At 36.5% G+C, this 20725-nt stretch overlaps 2 protein-coding genes across 2 annotated transcripts in view; one reads left to right on the top strand and one right to left on the bottom strand.

Moving 5' to 3' along the window:
• Positions 1 to 20725, bottom strand: part of ITPR2 (inositol 1,4,5-trisphosphate receptor type 2) — a 521149-nt gene that overhangs the window by 288928 nt on the left and 211496 nt on the right. Inside the window, exon 21 of the mRNA XM_051963211.1 lies at positions 19925 to 20075. Coding sequence (XP_051819171.1) covers positions 19925 to 20075 — 151 coding nt within the window. The remainder of the gene's footprint in view (positions 1 to 19924; positions 20076 to 20725) is intronic.
• SMC1A (structural maintenance of chromosomes 1A) lies at positions 1889 to 9817 on the top strand. Its single transcript, XM_051963210.1, has one exon. It carries the CDS (start codon positions 2203 to 2205, stop codon positions 5998 to 6000), a length of 3798 nt encoding a protein of 1265 aa, XP_051819170.1. The 5' UTR covers positions 1889 to 2202; the 3' UTR covers positions 6001 to 9817.

Here is a 20725-nt window from a genome sequence, read left to right as displayed (position 1 = left end):
TGTGTGTGTGTGTGTGTGTGTGTGTATACAAAGATGTGCTGGTAAAAATATATTCCAATACAACTCAAAAGTTCATGTAAATATTTTAATAGCAAATATTCATTTTTTAAAGAAGCATTTTAAACAGAACTCTAAGGCTGTTATATATAGCACTGATGACATTCAAATAAAGAACTCATGAAATAAAATAAGCTTTACTCACAGTCCAAAATTAATGGGAAACTATGATTCCTGATCCTATCATCAGGCAAAGAGCCTATTGTGCTTTTTCTTTGTGAAAAATAAAAGTTATTCTAATTATTGACTGTTTTAGTGACTCTTGGTTCAAGAAAAATATACTATTTAAATTGAAAATTACTATTCAAAACTCACAAAAAAGCAATTATGAAACAAATTAGTGACAAATTATAATATTCAACGAGGGCTGACTGCCCATCTATTTCTTTTCCTGTGTATGGTTCCACATTGGTATGTTTTGGTAAAATGATAAAAACCCCATCTTTGAGTGCCACTTTCTACAATTCACATGTACTTCTCTACTTTTGAGTTTGGGAGATAAGCAAATTTGGCTCAAATAAATGATTACCATCTTTTCTTTGTTGTAATCTTAAATTAAATATATTCTCAAGGAGCTGGACTCTGGACAAAGATATGAATCCTTGACTTGGTGAATTATCCTTTGCTTAAATTACATAGAGGAATAAACCAGAAGGAAAACGGAAATAGTGCAGAATGTAATGAAATTCTTTTTTAAATTTTAAATGAGTTTTTATTTTGAAAATACATGCAAAGAAAATACATGTGACATTCACTCTTGTAAAACCTTGTGTTCCAAATTTTTCTCCTTCTCTCTCCCTAGTTACTCTCCAAGTAACCCAATATAGGTTAAACATATGCAATTTGAAATACTCTTTTCAAAACAATAAAAAGACTAGAAATATCCAAAAGATGGAAAAGCAAAGAGAATGAAAATAATTTGCCAGAATTAAGTGAATTTTGATGGTTTCTCCCTAAAAACTTGGAGAACACCAGTTAAAAAAGTAAAAACTTGAAAATAAATCCATTCAACTATAGATTTAGAGAAACACTGTATATGCAGAAGGGTGAAGCTCTAAACAAACATTTCAAAGACTATGTAAACATGCTTGATGGATCATTTTGACAGTCCTGAGACATAAGATGTGTCCCATGGGGCTAATCCACAATTAAAGAGTTTGGGGAGCAAAGGGGCTGGAAGCAAGGCAAAAACATTCCGCGAGAAAAATCCGTCCATAAAATACATCACTGTCAGTGAAATCTTTCAAATGTTCCCTCCACTTGATTGCTTCACAGAAGAAAAGAGGGAAGGGCGCGAGGATGAAGCTCAAACTCAAAAGAGAGATGGACACAAATACATCGACATTAACATAGAAACAGGGACAGAGAGAAGACAGCAGGAGAAAATCAGTCTCTGGATAGCTGGAGAAGCTGGTCGGGAGAGGGGAGGAAGGGGAAGAGAAAGGGAAGAAAAAGCACGCAAAAGAGAGAGGCAGAGGCGGGGAAAGACAGTTTCTCTGGAGAGGAGGGAAGGGAGCAGAAAGGTGAGCAAGCGCAAACCAGAAAGAATGATGGAACACGAGCCAAAAAGATAGACAAGATCAGGAAAGATGAGAAGCTGGAGGAGGAGAAAAAGGAAGCTCGAGAGATTGACAAACAGGGGCGGAGAGGCAGTGAAAGGAAGCAGTAACAGAAAGAAGCCAGAGGCTGGGTGGAGAGTAGGGAGGGGCGAATAAACCACCCCCGCCTCCCTACCCTTTCCCCTTTCCTCTCGCAGTATGCACATGCGCAATAGGCATACTAGGCGGGCGCGAAGTAGTTGACGACAAAAGGGGTAGTCTTTCAGCTTCACTAAGTGCACCAGCGCAGGCGCAGGAGGCGGGCAAATTCTGAGGACCCGGAGAGCGGGAGGGTTTGTCTCCCCGATCCTTTCCAAGATTACGAGCATACAAGCGCACCAGAGCGACTGAGAGCAAGAGCTACTGAGAGAATTGGCTTCCTCCTGTTCATCAGCGCTCACCGGAAGCAGGCGAGTACGGGAATCTGGGAGGACTTAATTGGAGTTCCGTCTGCCTTTTCCAGGAAACGCGCGCGCGCGCGTACCCAAACGACCCCGCGCACGGCTCATCTCGCGAGACTTGACTCGAGCCCGAGATCCGGGCGTTTATGTTTGCTCCGGGACCCTCTTTGCCGTGCTCCTGCCTTCCCCAACCCCTGCAGTCTCCACCGTTGCAGCCCCACACTGCCTCGCCTTGCATCGCCATGGGTTTTCTAAAACTGATCGAAATCGAAAATTTCAAGTCCTACAAGGGTAAGCAGATCATCGGGCCCTTTCAGAGGTTTACAGCCATTATCGGGCCTAACGGCTCCGGGAAGTCGAATCTTATGGACGCTATCAGTTTCGTGCTGGGAGAAAAGACCAGCAATTTGCGTGTAAAGACTTTGCGGGATCTGATCCACGGGGCTCCCGTGGGCAAACCAGCTGCCAACCGTGCAGCGGTCAGCATGGTGTATTCTGAGAACAATGGTGAGGAACGCATCTTTGCCCGGATAATTGTGGGGGGTTCCTCTGAGTACAAAATCAACAACAAGGTGGTCCAGCTGCTTGAATACAGCCAAGAGCTGGAGAAACTGGGCATTCTCATCAAAGCTCGGAACTTCCTAGTGTTCCAGGGTGCTGTGGAGTCTATTGCTATGAAGAACCCCAAGGAGCGGACAGCCTTGTTTGAGGAGATCAGCCGCTCAGGGGAATTGGCCCAGGAGTATGATAAGCGGAAGAAGGAGATGGTAAAGGCTGAGGAAGATACTCAGTTCAATTACCACCGAAAGAAGAACATTGCTGCTGAGCGCAAGGAAGCCAAGCAAGAGAAGGAGGAAGCTGACCGCTACCAGAGGCTGAAAGATGAAGTTGTTCGTGCACAAGTGCAGCTACAGCTCTTCAAACTGTATCACAATGAGATGGAGATTGAGAAATTGAATAAGGAACTCACTTCCAAGAACAAGGAGATTGACAAGGAAAAGAAGCGCATGGACAAGGTGGAAGAAGAGCTAAAGGATAAAAAGAAAGAACTGGGCAAAATGATGCGTGAGCAGCAGCAGATTGAGAAGGAGATAAAAGAGAAAGACTCAGAGCTTAATCAAAAGCGGCCTCAATACATCAAGGCTAAAGAAAATACTTCACACAAGATCAAGAAGCTGGAAGCTGCCAAGAAATCTCTGCAGAATGCCCAGAAACAGTACAAGAAGCGAAAGGGTGATATGGATGAACTAGAAAAGGAAATGGTGTCAGTGGAGAAGGCAAGGCAAGAGTTTGAAGATCGCATGGAAGAAGAGAGTCAGAGCCAGGGACGGGATCTGACTCTGGAGGAGAATCAAGTGAAAAAGTACCACAGACTGAAGGAAGAAGCCAGCAAAAGAGCAGCCACCCTGGCCCAGGAGCTAGAGAAGTTCAATAGGGACCAGAAAGCTGATCAAGACCGGCTGGACTTAGAAGAACGAAAAAAAGTTGAGACAGAGGCCAAGATCAAACAGAAACTTAGGGAAATTGAGGAGAATCAGAAGCGAATTGAGAAGCTGGAAGAATACATTACCACTAGCAAGCAGTCTCTGGAGGAACAGAAGAAACTAGAGGGGGAGCTAACAGAAGAAGTTAAACTTGCTAAACAGCGCATTGATGAAATCAACAAGGAACTGAATCAGGTGATGGAGCAACTTGGAGATGCCCGCATAGACCGGCAAGAAAGCAGCCGGCAGCAACGCAAGGCAGAGATAATGGAAAGCATCAAACGCCTCTATCCTGGTTCTGTTTATGGCCGTCTCATTGATCTGTGCCAGCCAACACAGAAAAAATACCAGATTGCTGTGACTAAAGTGTTGGGCAAAAATATGGATGCTATCATTGTGGATTCTGAAAAGACTGGCCGGGACTGTATCCAGTATATCAAGGAACAGCGTGGGGAGCCTGAGACATTTTTACCACTTGACTACCTAGAAGTGAAACCAACTGATGAAAAGCTGCGGGAACTGAAAGGGGCCAAGCTGGTGATTGATGTGATTCGCTATGAGCCACCACACATCAAGAAGGCTCTCCAGTATGCCTGTGGCAATGCTCTAGTATGTGACAATGTTGAAGATGCCAGGCGAATTGCCTTTGGTGGCCATCAGAGACATAAGACAGTGGCGCTAGATGGGACACTTTTCCAGAAGTCTGGTGTCATCTCTGGGGGAGCAAGTGACCTCAAAGCCAAGGCCCGTCGCTGGGATGAGAAAGCAGTTGACAAACTGAAAGAGAAGAAAGAGCGCCTAACAGAGGAGCTAAAGGAACAGATGAAGGCCAAGCGGAAGGAGGCTGAGCTGAGGCAAGTGCAGTCCCAGGCTCATGGCTTGCAGATGAGGCTCAAGTACTCCCAGAGTGACCTGGAACAGACAAAGACCCGCCACCTTGCACTCAACCTACAGGAAAAGTCCAAGCTGGAGAGTGAGTTGGCTAACTTTGGGCCTCGTATCAATGACATCAAGAGGATCATTCAGGGCCGGGAAAGAGAGATGAAAGACCTGAAGGAGAAGATGAACCAGGTAGAGGATGAGGTTTTTGAGGAGTTCTGCCGAGAGATTGGAGTTCGCAATATTCGTGAATTTGAGGAAGAGAAAGTGAAGCGGCAGAATGAAATAGCCAAGAAACGGCTTGAATTTGAGAACCAGAAGACTCGCCTGGGTATCCAGCTAGATTTTGAAAAGAACCAGCTGAAAGAGGACCAAGACAAGGTTCACATGTGGGAGCAGACAGTGAAGAAAGATGAGAATGAAATCGAAAAGCTCAAAAAAGAGGAGCAGAGACACATGAAAATAATTGATGAAACTATGGCCCAGCTGCAGGATCTCAAGAATCAGCATCTGGCAAAGAAATCTGAGGTGAATGACAAGAACCATGAGATGGAGGAAATCCGTAAAAAGTTGGGTGGAGCCAATAAAGAAATGACCCACCTGCAAAAAGAGGTAACAGCTATAGAGACAAAGTTAGAACAGAAGCGGAGTGACCGGCATAACTTGCTGCAGGCTTGCAAAATGCAAGATATCAAGCTGCCCCTGGCCAAGGGAACCATGGATGACATCAGCCAAGAAGAAGGGAGCTCCCAGGGGGAAGAGTCTGGGAGTGGCTCACAACGAACATCCAACATTTATGCCCGCGAAGCCCTTATTGAAATTGACTATAGTGACCTCTGTGAGGACCTAAAAGATGCTCAGGCTGAAGAGGAAATTAAGCAGGAAATGAACACACTGCAGCAAAAGCTGACAGAACAGCAGAGTGTTCTGCAGCGTATTGCAGCTCCCAATATGAAGGCTATGGAGAAACTGGAGAGTGTGCGTGACAAGTTCCAGGAGACATCAGATGAATTTGAGGCAGCTCGAAAGCGGGCCAAGAAAGCTAAACATGCCTTTGAGCAGATTAAAAAGGAACGCTTTGATCGCTTCAATGCCTGTTTTGAGTCCGTGGCCACCAACATTGATGAGATCTACAAAGCCCTGTCCCGTAACAGCAGTGCTCAGGCTTTCTTGGGTCCTGAGAACCCAGAGGAGCCCTACTTGGATGGGATTAACTACAACTGTGTGGCCCCTGGCAAGCGGTTCCGGCCCATGGACAATCTGTCTGGTGGGGAAAAGACTGTAGCAGCCCTTGCTTTGCTCTTTGCCATCCACAGCTACAAACCAGCCCCCTTCTTTGTTCTAGATGAAATTGATGCAGCTTTAGATAACACCAACATTGGCAAAGTTGCCAACTATATAAAAGAACAGTCAACTTGCAACTTTCAAGCCATTGTCATTTCACTGAAAGAAGAATTTTATACAAAAGCTGAGAGTCTGATTGGTGTCTATCCTGAACAAGGGGACTGTGTTATCAGCAAGGTACTGACATTTGACCTTACCAAATACCCAGATGCCAACCCCAACCCCAATGAGCAGTAATACAGTCTAGGGAGGAAGGGGGAGGAGGAAGTGGTATAGGCCAGGATTAGTTGCCTTAACTGTCCAATTTGGTAGAGAAACATGTTTTAGGCCTATAAGATGTAGAACATCTCCCCTGTTATAGAGAATCATGGTCTTTATGCCATTTAAGAAAACTTAAAGCAGTATTGTAAAACTCATTGGGGTGTATATCTGCATTGGGGTGGGGAAAGTTTAGTTACTTTATTAGTTACTTAGCTTAGTTACTTCTCCGCCAAGGCCAAGTCCTATGGCCTCTTTGACAATTATGTTGAAAATCCTTCTTTTAGAATAGGGGTTCTTAATCTGGTGTCTGTGATCTTCTGTGTTTTTAAAATATTTTGATAAATTTGTTTCAATATAATTTACTTTCTCTGTATTTTATTTCTATATATTTTATGCTTTTGAAAACAGTAATGTGTTGGGATTCCATAGGCTTGACAGCCTGCCAAAGGGATCCTTGATACAAAGAAGATTTGGATCCTCTGTTTTAGAAGGGGGGAGTGTTTCCAGTGCTTCTTGGACACATGGCTGTTGGCATGGGTTGGTGCCCAACCCATAAATTTGTCTTTTGAGTTTTGATTTGATATACCTATATACCTAGAGAGATAATTTTCATCGCTAACACATAACAGGCCCTTTATTCTTACTATTGATTCTTTCAAATCTTTTATCAGTATCTGTGTCTTATTTAGAATTGCATGGAATATAATTACTTAATCATAGTTGTATTTTACAGATAATTATCCCACAACCATTTTCCAAAAAACAGATCCTATCCCTAAGAGATTAAATAAAACCCAGAGACCTGAACTCAAATAATCTTATCAGTAAATTTAAAATGTTCATTATTCTAGTAAGAAGGTCTTGGCTGTTGGTGATTTTTTAAAAAACCAACATTGTATAATAAAAAGAGCACTGAGATAGAATTTCTAAATTTTCTCATAAGTTATATTATTATGAGGATAATAATCTAGGATGTTTCAAAACTTCTCAGTGCAGTTTTAAAGTATTCAAGCTCAAGACTTCCCTAAGACTTTTGAGCTTCCTGTGTATACTCGTACATTGTCATGATGCTATTCTTATGATCATATAAAATAGAAATTTGTAAATAGTAAAACACTATATAATTATTATAAGAGTTGCTGAAAAAATAGAGTATTACAACCCCAAAAATATAAGTAATCATGTGAATCAGAGGCTTAATAGTCTACCATTATTTCTTTTCCATTCATAGTGATTTTCCTTACTTAATATTTCTTTTCTGTTGTATAGCAAAAAGTAGCCTTGAAAAATTTAGATGAAAAAGCCAAATGGTTACAAACATTAATTGCATATACAAATAGCAGACTATATAATCATAAGAAATATTTTGTGTATTTACTGCTAATTTAATTTTATGGGAATGTTAAAATTTATGGGGATGTTTTGCTCACATAAATATAGGAGGAAAACAGAGACTTGGATTAAGATCTACTGCTATTTAATTTAATACCCACATAATAGTTTGTCAAGTTCCTTAACCTCTCTGGGCCTAAATTTCCTTAGTTGTAAAAGAAGGGATTTATACTATGTGACATTAGGGTTCCTTTCTATTCTAAATCTGTGAGCATGAGAAAAATTTTAGAGACCCCAAATTTCATGATTGTGTCATAAAATAAGTAGAAACCCATTAGGACTTTTATATACAGAAGTTGAATTCAGAATTAGTAGAAAATGCATAAAACAACACAGTCCCCAGATTTAAAGACACATTACAAAATACTGAAAAAATAAAGAATGATAAATAATAAAATTCATTTGGAAGAACAAAAAATGTAGAATCCAGGAGAAATAAGGAAATGAAAGGTGAGTAGCACATCTAGACTTTATATTATAAAGCAGTAGTAGATCTGTGAAATAGACTATATAAAAAAAAAAAAGAATCAGAAATCCAACTGAATAACTTGGTATTGAATAAATTTGAGACCATACTTATTTGAGAAACTTGCAGGGAGCTGTTTAATAAGATATGCTGGGAAAATTGAAAGGCAGTTTTGCAGAAATTAGTCCTAGACCAGTAACTTACATTATGTAATAAATTAAGTTCAAAAATGGATATGAAAACTTAAATATAAAAGGACAATCAAGTAAAAAAAGGTGAGATCAAGTATCTCTCACAGTTGATTATTAAAGGAAATATACTTTAATATATGCTAGTGACTCTGAAAGATAAAATAATTTCATTTATATTAATTTAAAAGCATTTGTATGACTCGGAAGAAGAGCGTTGATTAGGAAAATAATATTTACATAAAATAGTTTGTATGATAACCAACATATGTTATAATTATCAAATGTGTAAGATCAATGGTCAAAGAATATGAAAATTATTTCAAATGAAGAACTACTATGTACATACTATTAACCATATGAAAAGTTGCTTCAGTTCCCTAATGACACAAATGCAAATCAAGGCAATATTTTATCTTGTATCCAGTAAATTAGCAAAGATAACAAATAGAGAAATTGCCCATGTCACTAGAGCTAGTAGAGATGTGAATTGATCCAAGCACGTTAGAAAATAATGTATTATACTAAAAAAAAAAAATAAAATTGTTTTTTGACTAAAATATTCATATCCCTTGACTCAGAGATTATACTGTGTGGTATATGCCAAGATGGTTTAAACAAAGAAAAATCTCATGTAACTAAGAACTAGGAGTGAAATAGCCATGAAAATGATGAATATAATGAGTTGTTACCTATTAAATAAGATGATAAATAATGAAGAATTAGAGAAATGTGAATATTTTTGTGAACTGATGTGGAGTGAAGTAAAGTTGAAAGAGGGCACAAAAACTAGGGTAATTAAATGAAAAAAATAAACCCTCAAAAACAAGTTTCCAGGGTTTTATAAGAAAAGCAAGTTTGGGGAAAAAAAAAGAAAATTAAGTTTGACCTCAAAAAGAACTGAGAAAATATACTTCCCTCCTTTCTTTACAAAGGTGTGGGATGACAGGTTGCAAAACTACACTGGCTTGGTTTTTTTTCCTCTTTTTAATGTTGATAAAGGGGTAACTCCATCATTGGAAAGGAGGAAGTCATATGTGGGGAAATGAAAATGTTATAAATTTTTTATTAAAATTCCTGAAATGAAGATAAAGAGAAGGTAAAGATTTTTTTTTAAGTTGTATAAAATTGCCTTCCATTACTGAACAAGTGGGTATTTTTTTTCTTAGTCTTAATTAGCCTTTCCCGTAAAAAAATGTTTAGAAAAATCAATATCTTGTACTTCCATTAGTGTAGATCAAGAAATTTCAATCTTCAGCCACAAACCTTTGACCCAAACCTAATTAAAAATTGGGAAATGTTTAACGAAATACATAAAAATACAATTTAGATAGTATAAATTTGTCTTTTTCCGGGTCAGTATATTGCGTGCAGGTTTGATTGTGATACCATTTGTGTAGCTATTCTCTTCTCAAATGCAGTATTTTATGGTTTACCATGAACAAAAATTTTATCATCTACCAACTGATGAGCTTGATGTAAACTTTAATTTGACCAGAATCAAGAATGATTTGTATGTTTTGGTTAGTTAATTATTTCAATGGGAAGGAAAGATGAACCAAAAGTACCAAAATTAAAAATAGACTTTAGAAAGGACAAGAATATTTTTAAAATATTTGAATTTACTTGCTTCTATACTGTGAAATCCAAAAGGCTTTATGTAATGTTTCAGTCCTTATTTAGCAGGTGTGTTTTATCATTTTTGTTAATAGTAATTATATTTACAATAAAAAAATTTTTAAAGCAGTATCAGCTCTACTTTTGTAAAAAGTAAATTTAGACTACAAGCTGTGTTTAAAAAAATAGTCTAGCTTCTAGTTCATCCAGGTTAAAAGTAAATTTTCTCTAGCTTCATTAGATTCTTTCTATATGTGTTGGAACCCTTACAAAGTGTTAACTCTGGAGTTGATAGAGACAATAATTATCTAGTTTAGCATACTTAGCAAATTGTCTAACTCACTCAGTGAGTTTGTAACTCTTTGTTAGAGGGTTTGTAACACTTTGTAAGGGTTCCAACATTTATGATCTTAGGATTTTGTAATTTTGTTTAATTTCGTATTTAGGAAAGATCTTTGGCAACTGTCATTTTTCTTTGTATAACTGTAACGAATTATAGGGAGAAATCTTTAATCCTAAACTCTTCCAAAATTGCCCTATTTCTGTCCAGACGCCTTTCCATTTGTCCAGTCTCTCAGGCTCAAAATGTCAGCATTATCCTTGACTCTTCTTACTCTCTCAACCCAAATACCAATCAGTTGGCAAATCTTGTGTTTTCTACCTTCACAGCAAATCTCACGTTCAATCCTTTCTGCATTTTCATACCACAGCTACCACTTTTGCTCAGGCTTTTAGATTATTGGCAATAGCCTTCTAATTGATTTCACTTCAAGTTTCTCATCACTCCTGTCTATCCTACACACTGTTGCCACTCAGCCTTTTCAGCTTCATTGGCCCTTATTTCTATCTTCCCCTCCCCTGCCCCAGAACCTCCACTTTGCCTCATCAAATACACTTCAGCCCAGCCAAAAAAACCTGTTTTTGCTGTATATTTTCTTGTCTCATTGTTTTTGGACTGGCCATCCTCAGTACCTGAAATGCACTCTGCTCACACCTTCACTTGAGGCTCTTCCTTTAAGATCTATATTATCTATATATCTGCATTATTATATTTAAGGTCTAGATTAAGTATAGATTAAGTACCATCTCCTACATGAAGCCTTTCCAGATTCCCACAATTTCTATCCTTCCTCTCTCCCAGACTATTTTGTATTTACTATGTAAACTTAACCTTGTAAGTACTTGGTGTATATACTTAACTTTTAATAATGTAGATATTTTCCATATGTATTTATCTCCCATATCAGAATGTGAGTTCTCTAAGACTAAGAGTTACTTATTCTTAAATTCCCAGCTCTTAGTATAGGGACACATAGGAAACAATAAATATTTATTGACTACAAGACGTCATCTAAGATCAGAGTCATAAGGGACTTTTAAGATCTAGTCTAAACATCTCATTTTACAGAAGAAAACAATACTTAAGGCTCAGAGAATTTAAATAAATTTGCCAAGGAACCTGGGGATGGGGGAGGAAGAATTTTCATATACTTTGCACTTCACTGGGAATCCTAAAATCATAGTTTTAGAGCTGCAAGGAATCTCAGAGATCATTAGTTCAATCTCCTTAATTTACCAATCAGATAATTACAGCCCAGAAGCAAGTAATTTGCTTACATAGCAAAATCACAATGTTAGCAGATCTGAGATTTAAACTCAAGTGTTTTGATAGCACAACACAGAAGGAAGTATTCTGGCATAGTAGATAGACTACTGGCCCTGTAGTCAGGAAGATCTGCATTCAAATTTGGCCTCAGACACTTAGACCAGCTGTGTGACCTTGGGCAATTCATTTAATCTTGTCTGCATCAGTTTCCTCATCTGTAAAATGATCTGGAGAAGGAAATGGCAAACTACTCCAGTATCTTAGCCTTCCCCCCCCCCCAAAAAAAAAAAAAAAAAAACCTCAGATGAGTTGCCAAGAGAAAATGACTGAACAACAACAGCCAAGAAAGCTCAGGACTCCTAGTTCAATCCAATCCCTTCACTTTACAAATGAGCTAACTGCAGCCCAGAGATAATAAATTGTATACCAAGTGTCAGAGCTAAAATTATATTTCATTGTCCTAGACTTCAAATCTTAAGATACTTTTTGCTGCATCGTGTTATCAAAACACATTTAAATCCCAGTTCTGCTCTCCTACTCTGACTTTGCTAACTAAGTAAGCAGTTAACTTACCTTTGGGCTGCAGTTACCTCAGTGGTAAAGGGAAGGGATTATACTAATGATCTTTGAAGCACCTTTTCTACTCCCACTCACTCACACTCTCTCCCTCTCTTCCTCCTCTCCTCTCCTCTTTCTCTCTCTTCCTTACCTCCTCTCTCTCCCTTTTTCTCTTTTCCTCTCTCTCCTTCTCCTTCTCTTCCCTCTCTCCCTCTCTCTCTCTCTCTCCCCCCCTTCCATTTCTCCTCCGTATACACACAAGCACACACATCCCTCCACATCAATACATGACTTGCTGGAAATAGCACCTTTTAGAGTACACAGTGTTTCCCCTTTCAAACCTTCCATGGAAAAGTTTTCCCTCATAGCAAATAACTATTTTCACTACAAAAGGGTTTCTCAGCATGCAAAGATCATGGAGAAGTAGATATAAACAGAGCTAAAATTAAATTGTCAATAATGTCTGAAATAATCCCAAGGAAAATCTGAGTAAATGCCAAATATTAAATTCCAAAACAAGATTTGCTCCTGACAAATCTAATTATATGCTCCCAGATGATTACAAATTAAAATCTTAGAAGTTTTTACATTTAAAAGATTTTTACTAACACCCTCATTTCAAAGATGAGATAACTAAAACCCAAAAAGATTGTGACCTGTCCAAGGTCTCATAGCTAATTAGTGACAAAGCCTGAGCTAAAACTTAGGCCTCTTCAATCCATTCTAACACTTCCAATTACACTATGCTGCTTTCTTGAAATTAATTTGCTATACTACCATTTCCTGTTGTTCAAAGCACTGAAATATAGTCACCTATTGAACCTAGCAGTTCCTTGTTTTCCCTTCACAGCTACTTACAAATCCTGTGCAGTGAGAAGCAACAATATTGAACAACTAATTTTAAGTGTTTCAAGAAGCAAAACATTTGAATTACAATCTTGCTTCTGCCACTAACATTTTGCTTTTTATTCAGTAGTCATGTATTAAGCTGAAAAGAGTTTCAAAAATGCTCTTTCTTCCATCTTAGCCAGAGTTTGAAAACTTTGAGTGTGAAATGTTATGTATATTAATAAGCAAGGTTGCTGTGTTTTACCACTCTACTTTTTTCTCCTTGAAGTCCTTAGTAGAGGGGATTTCTTTAAGAAAGACATTCTTAAAAATAAATATTATATGAAATCAAAAGACATCAATAAAAACAGGATTTTTTTTTGAAGAGGAAATAAAATTCTCCCTACCCCCTCCCCAAAAATTTAATATTTTCCCCATGATTACCACACATATGTTGTTATTTCTGCTTTGAAACAGCAACTGCATGGTCTGACTAAGCTTCTCTAGGCAGAACATATTTTGTCTACTACAGCAGACAAATTAAAGGAATTGATTGGCTGCTTGCTGCTGGCTGAAGTCATGGGAGAGTAGAATTAATCAGGATTCCTTGCCTTAGCAAGGAAGTTCCTAGTTCCAAAGTTCCTAGCCCAAAATTCTTGCCTCTCCTTTCCTTATCTCACTGTCTCTTTTCTCCTCTAGTCTGAGAATGATAGACTGTGAGTCACACAGACATCTTCAAGGCCATGTAGGAACACAAGCTTCACAATCTGAAGCTACAGAAGCTTGTCTGGTTTCTTTTTTTTCCCCTGTAGACCAAAGTACTTTGAACCCACAAATCCAAAAAAGAGGATAAATATCTACTCATCCTTATATAGACATGTTGAGAAAATTTGTGCAGAATCCTAATTTCATGAAGGATGTTCATTAATTATTCCTGAGAAAATTTTTTAAAAACATTATTCCCAATGTCATAATGGTTTAATGAATGAGCACTAGTTTTAAAGTAAGGAGATGTGAATTTGAATCTTGACTAACAATCTCATCCTTTTTTTTCATTTTTATCTAAAGGATACTGTATTTCTACTACTTCTGTAAATATTATATAAATGCAAGTATGCTTCATAATCAGACACAATAGAACTGTGTACTCTGTGTGGCCAAGCCTTTTCAATGTAGCTCTTAGCCAGATAGTGTGGTGGTAAAACTGAATCAGGGAAATCTTAGTTCAGGTCCTGCTTCAGACACTGCCTTTCTCATCTGTAAAATGAGGGTAATAAACATGCAATATTTGTTGGTTTTTGAATCAATATGCAGCCCATTGGGATCAGTTTTTTTTTTTTTTTTTTAGTTTCACAAAACTTTTAGCATTTTATAAATGTTAGCAATTATTAGACCTATAGTCAACGCTCTATAAACCTGTCATCAGTTTTTCATAATCTTTTGTTTTCCTTGATGGAGTCACTGTACACAGGAGTTAATTATGGTTCATTATTTCTTACTCTTAATTTTGAACAATTTTACCTTGCTTAATTTTTTATACAAAATGTCACTTATGAAAGATCAAGGACTAGCACCTAAAAATATGTTTTATGGAAATTCTTACTTATTTAACATGCTTGCCATCTGGGGGAGGGGGTGGAGGGAGGAAGGGGAAAAATCGGAACAGAAGTGAATGCAAGGGATAATGCTGTAAAAAATTACCCTGGCATGGGTTCTGTCAATAAAAAGTTTAAAAAAAAAAAAAAAAGTAAATTCTTTATTGTTTAACACTTTGTAAGGAACATAAACTTTCTGTAAGTCTTACGAGTTTTTTATAGTCTTTTTTTAATAGGAAAATTATATTTTTATAGTCTTCCTACAGAATTTGTCAAAATGTATGGAATGCCCTTTAAATAAATGATTTTGCATTTGATTTATTAAAGCATACTCCTCTGCTAAACAGTACCATCAATGACAATATTCTCAATTGAAAGAAAAAAGTATAAAGACCAAAAGAAAAGATGGGCAATCAAAGGAAAGACATTACTCTTCAAAAGATGTTTTATAATCACAAAGAAATGGCTAAATATCCTGAGGTATATGATATACCTAGGCCAAAGATCTAGGCCAATCTCTAAAGGAAAATTATTGACATCATCTCTTCAAAGAGAAGTAGAAATTTTTGCCCAGATTTATGATCATAAAACTAACAACTTAAAAAAACAAATATTTGCAAAAAATAAAATGCTCAAATTAATAGAACTATATTATAACTTAGCCGCAGAGAAAGAAATTGAACAAACCATAAACCTCCAAAACAGAAAAGCTCCAGGACCAGAAGAATTGAGCGAAATTAATTCTATTAAACACTCAATGAAGAATTCCAGTATTATATAAATTATTAATAAAAATATCCAAAAGCAGATCCTACCAAATTCCCTCTGTGATATAGCTATGTTCCTAAGATATAAGATAGGGAGAACCTAAATAGCAGAACCAGAACAATTTATACTATAACATCAGTGTTAAAATAATGAACAATTCTGAGAACTTATAAACTGATGAAGAATACAATGAGCAAAGCTAGGAGAATAATTTATACAATAACACAAAACTAAAAATTGTGAAAGCTGTAATAACTATGATCTGTACACTAATCACTTATGGTTCCATCCCAGTGATGAAACAGACTATCCACTATATAGACATTACCAATTTAAGGTGTAGAATGAGATACACATACACTCCTTCAACTATTAAGGGATTTCATTTTGTTTGAACATCCCATATGTTAGGAGAAATTTGGAGGTTTGTTTTTTGTTTTTGTTTTTTTTTTCAATGGAGTAGGAGGTTTGATGGAAAGAAAGTAGATTTTTATTTTTTTTAATTAAAGATGGGGGCAAGAATCTACAGATGTGAAATCTTGCAGGCACTTTAAGATGAGATCAATAAATTCTTAGTTTTATTTTGTTGCAAGAAACTTCAAAAAAGAATAATATGGAAATTTTTGTAATGTAGAAACAAAATAGTAAAAAAGAGAGAAAGGAAGAAAGACAAAAATACTTATCAAAGCCTCGGATCATATCTCTTCCCTCATCCACAGGCACCCAGAAGAAATATTAGGAAAGTTGTTAACTACCATCACCAATGCTTTTTTACTCCATAGATAGCTTCTTCAAGACATAATTTCATCATATTCTATTAATCATCTAATCTTTCATGTTTAAAAACAGCCTTCTTCATGATCGTATACAGATGAACCTTTGGTTTTTCTTTCAACTTTAAAGTGAGAAGTTTTATATCTATCTGTATACATACTAAAAAGTAGTTTGAGGAACTTGATTTTTTCGATACAAAAAATGAGTCCAATTTTGAGTACAAAAATTGAGCAAAGTCAACTGTCTCTGACATGTGGGCTTTAAAGAATGCAAACTTTTTTTAAGCCTCAAAACCATTTCTTCCTGGATTCTAGCCCATTCACCCACCTGCTACATGCCTTTAAATTATATTATTGATCTATTAATAAACCATCAACTCTGAAAAAAAACCCAAAAAATAAATAATCCATTTTATGTGCTTAAAGTGACTGAATACTTAATTAGTAATCATCTATGATACATAAGAAACTTAGGAAAAAGTCAATGTCTATGAAAAAACATTTCATTATTGAACCTGAGTGAAGAATCACAAAAATGGTCAAAAGTATAGCCAGAGAGTTATGAAGAGCCTTAACACTAAAACAGGAACAGCAACAAAATCAATTTGCTTCTGATCCCCTGCCATGGTCATAGTTTTCTTTGATAACTTGAGTTTCTCCATTTTTAATAAGATGAGAGGGAACCATTATAGAGATAATGGCCTCTGCCTCTCAGAGCAAAGAGGAGACAGAGTGTAGCTTCTTTAGGGAAAGGAGAAGCTTATTTCTTTTCTCAGTACTGGCGTCTACTTCTAGTTGATGTGATCTAAGAAGACTTATGGAGAGGTAGCATTTAAGTAAATCTTAATGGAAATATACATTAATTATACATGGGCATATGGATATATACATTGGAAAAATACATTAAACTCTTCAAAGTTTACAAAGTACTTTATATATTATTAACTCATTTGATCTTCACAATCCAGTGTTATTATTAGCTGCATGTTACAGATGAGAAAACTGAGTCACAAAGAGGATTAGTGACCTGTCCTGGATAAATAAAGCTAGAGTATGTGAGGCAGAATTTGAACTCCAGGTTCTGGAGTCCTGCACCCTTTCCACTGCTTAGCTGCCTATTTTTATAGGTAGAAAGAAAAAGAAGAAGGAATTCTGAGAGGAATAGAATGAATAAAGATGCAAAGATTTAAAAATAGCAGCTAAACTGTTTGGACTGGGGTAGAAGGCATGTGTAGGGGAAGAAATGGGAAGAAAAAGGACTAAATAGGTAGACCAAAATATAGCTAGCTCAGAATCTCAGAATCCCAGAAATGGCCTCATCTCTTAGATATAGTTGCTGCCTTTGCCAAGAATGAAGACAAGAGTTATAAATGATGAAAAGTTTTCCCCTCTTTTTAATTCTCAGAAAGCAAGAGTTATGACTTCCCATGTTAGAATTTAATATTCAAGCATAATCCATATGTGAAACAGAGAGTAATCAGCATGACTGCATAAATTTTTTTAAAAGCCAAAACATTAACATTTTCAATTTGTTGCAAGTATTCTTCTACAATGACAAAAATTAAGTTCAAACATCAATTAAACTTTGGCATGAGAACTGGGAAGGAATACTGTCCATTTAGCATGAGGGAACTTAGATTCTGAAATCTAGGTTTAATATAGATTATAATTTATAACGACTTATGTAAGTGGGATTTACTCTGTATCTTTTTTTCTGAAGTCAGAAAATCGACCCACTCCGCTACAGTAATATTCTAAAGGAACCTCTCCCTGAGTGAATGTTATCATTATTACAAATTCTTCAGAATTGTACAAAAACTTGCTATTTATGATTTTTACAAAAAGGGATGTTTTCAAAGCATCATATAGTCAAAACAATGCATTCTATCTTCTGGTATCTGCATTTGCATTCAATTTTTATCAGTGACAAAAAGATACACTGTTTGACATACACAAACTATCCAACCTATCAATTACAATGAAAGAAGTCTGTGCATTTTAAATATTACCAGAGCAAATCATAGGTATTGGGGAAAGTAAATTGATTCAACAACATAGCATGCTGTGAGTAAGCACACTTATTTGGAAAAACAATATTTTTACTCCCAAATGAGAATTATAGCCAATCAGAGATGCTAGCTTCATATTTGCACAGATTAGCATCTTCCATTTTCCTGTAAAATAGGCAGAGGCAATATTCGCTCCCTGTGTTCTTCTATTATTGTGCTTCAACCGTTTTCTGAATGGACCACCTCTAGGGAATAAACAATACATCAGGCTCAGAGCCCGGTAGCTTCTGTGGAGACTGCCAATTAGTAATAACTGTGATGGTGAATAGTCATACACAAGGAATTAGACTCAGACCACCAACCAGTCAGATGATGGCAACCTCCACCCATCCTCATGGGGTATGGGCTGAATATTAACCAATGACCCAGAAGGAAAGGAAAAAAAACGGCTTTAATTGCCAGTTTCCTGAGCTATTCATCTTCTATTGCAACAAACACTAATTACTGACATTTAAACCTACTGCATTGGCCACAAAACCTCTTGAATACTGTCTGTGCACATCCTATTTAAAGTTGCCACCTTTGAGATTGAAACAAAGCAGAGCCCCGGGAACTGCAGGCCTTTCCTTCTACTCATGCCTTTTCATCCAACCCACTGCATCTGACCTGTCATTTCATCAAGGAAAGGAGAAAGAATTTTTCTCTAAAAGTTCTATCCCTACTGTGCTGCAATAGAATTTGTATAAGGAAAGTTTGTGAAAAGGCTAATTAAAGTCCTGGTTTGCAAAAAAGAAAAAAAAAAAGCTAGTCAGACACAAAAGAATAATAAATGTCAGCAAAAAGGTTTAGTGGACCAAACTTAGGAAATTTGAAACCAAGAGACTAGACAGATCTATAAGGCATGAGAAGACTGGATGATTAATAAAAGTTCTAGAAGGGGACACTAGGAGCAACTTTTTATGTGTGTATGAACATCAAGAAAGTATGGCAGTAAATAAAATGAAAATCCAGGCATTTACGAAAATGATAAATAGTAGGGAACATTCCAAAAGATAAGCAGAGCATGATCTCAGAGTGGGAACAAAGGGAGCCCATTGGAGGGCCCATTAAATAGCCTCGGGGAACATGCACAATTAATGGGTAGGTGATGTATGATGAGCTAGGAAATGAGATTGAGAAAAAGTAGCCAGCCAAGGAAGAGGAGGAAGAACAGTCTTAGAAGTCATTCAAGTAAAAGTACTGGAAAGGGCCCATTAAATTTAGCAGTTTAAAAAATCACTTGGCAACCTGGTAGGAAACTGTTCAGTGGTGTGTTTAGAAGTCAAATTGAAAGGGATTGCTTAATAAGAGAATAGAAGGTAAAAAGAAAATTAAGGCAATCAAGGTAAAATGGCCCTTTCAAGGAGCTAAGAAAGGAAGAAGAGATACATAAGACAATACTTTGTGGGACTGTCACTGAATATTATGGAAAGTGATTGTAATGAAGATGTTTAAATAATATTTACATATCAGGTATTTCTAATAAAAATGTGTCCATTTTATTGTCAGTAAGCAAGCAGAGAAGGCTGGGCAAGCAACTGGTTCTTTAGATATCAGGGCTATTTGAACCCTAATTAGTACCTGAATAACAGGTACATCTAGGGTTCATTTTCTCTGAAGACAGAGGCTAGAGGTTCTCTAATAGTACTCTCCCATAGTTTCAGTCAACCATTCACACATGTAGGCAAAACTTTAGTAGGACAGAATTAGAGGATTCTGAGAGTGGGGAAGTGATTACTGAGTCCAACCTGGATTTGAGTCCTGGCTCTACCATTTTCTTACCCAGACCTCAGACATTTCATTTATCAATTCTGAGCTTCAGTACCATCTGCAAAATGCTAATAATAAAATTCATGATAGTCACTTCATAAGAGTATTGTGAGAAAAGTGGTTTTAAATTATAAAGTATTACATTCATATCCACAAAATATGATTTTTCCCCACCTATTCCCACCTAAAAGGATTTTAATCACTCATATCCAAAAAACTAGCAAGAAAAACCACTAACAATCATCAAAGAATTTTTTTTATCATGCTTATTTTTTTCTCCAAATTTCTCACCTCCATCTTGAAATTTGCTTAATCTTTCAAGGTACGATGACATGGGTCCCTGTACAATATCCAGAATAGCCAGAAGTGTTCTTGTTAGTCTTAGCAATTCACTGAAACTATAAAATCCAAAATAAATAAGATTTCGAGCCAGATGCACCACCTTTAAAAAGGGGAGAAGAAAAGAAAAACTGAGAATGAATGTGATGAACATGGAAATACTATATGTGTTGTGTGTGTGTGTGTGTGTGTGTGTGTGTGTGTATAAATTATTTTTAAGATAATTCTCATTCTTTAAGGATTAGTATAAAATATTCCATACTAAAGCTAAAATATAGATACCCCCAAATGTGGATTTGTCAAAATGAAGTCAATTTACTGTAAAAGTAAGAAAATAGTTAAGAATTTATGAGGCACGTTCAGGTTGATTAGATAAATTTAAAAAGTAATTATTTCCATTTTTGAGGTACATTAACCCATTTAGGCCAGTCTTTTAATAAATTACTATGTCAATGAAATAAACAGAACTCAAGAACCTTCATTTAAAAGAAATACAGCCTATTGCTTTTGATCAGAAAATGTTACTTCCTGTGCTACTCTGTTATCAAGCAGATAAAACACGATAGAACAAAGATCCAATGAGCTAAGAACTTCTCTGACTCTGCCCCAATGTTGTCATATAATATGTCAAAGCATAAATAAATTTTAATTCACTATGAAAAGGAAAAGAAGCTATTGCTACAGCTATATAGAAAATTGTTAAATTACAGTGATTTGTATATAAAAATACCTTTGCACATTAGTGCAAAGAAT

The sequence above is a fragment of the Antechinus flavipes genome, chromosome 5 (genome assembly GCF_016432865.1).
Source record: "Antechinus flavipes isolate AdamAnt ecotype Samford, QLD, Australia chromosome 5, AdamAnt_v2, whole genome shotgun sequence".
In the NCBI taxonomy this organism is placed as follows: Eukaryota; Metazoa; Chordata; class Mammalia; order Dasyuromorphia; family Dasyuridae; genus Antechinus; species Antechinus flavipes.
This window is presented reverse-complemented; position numbering and strand designations above follow the sequence as displayed.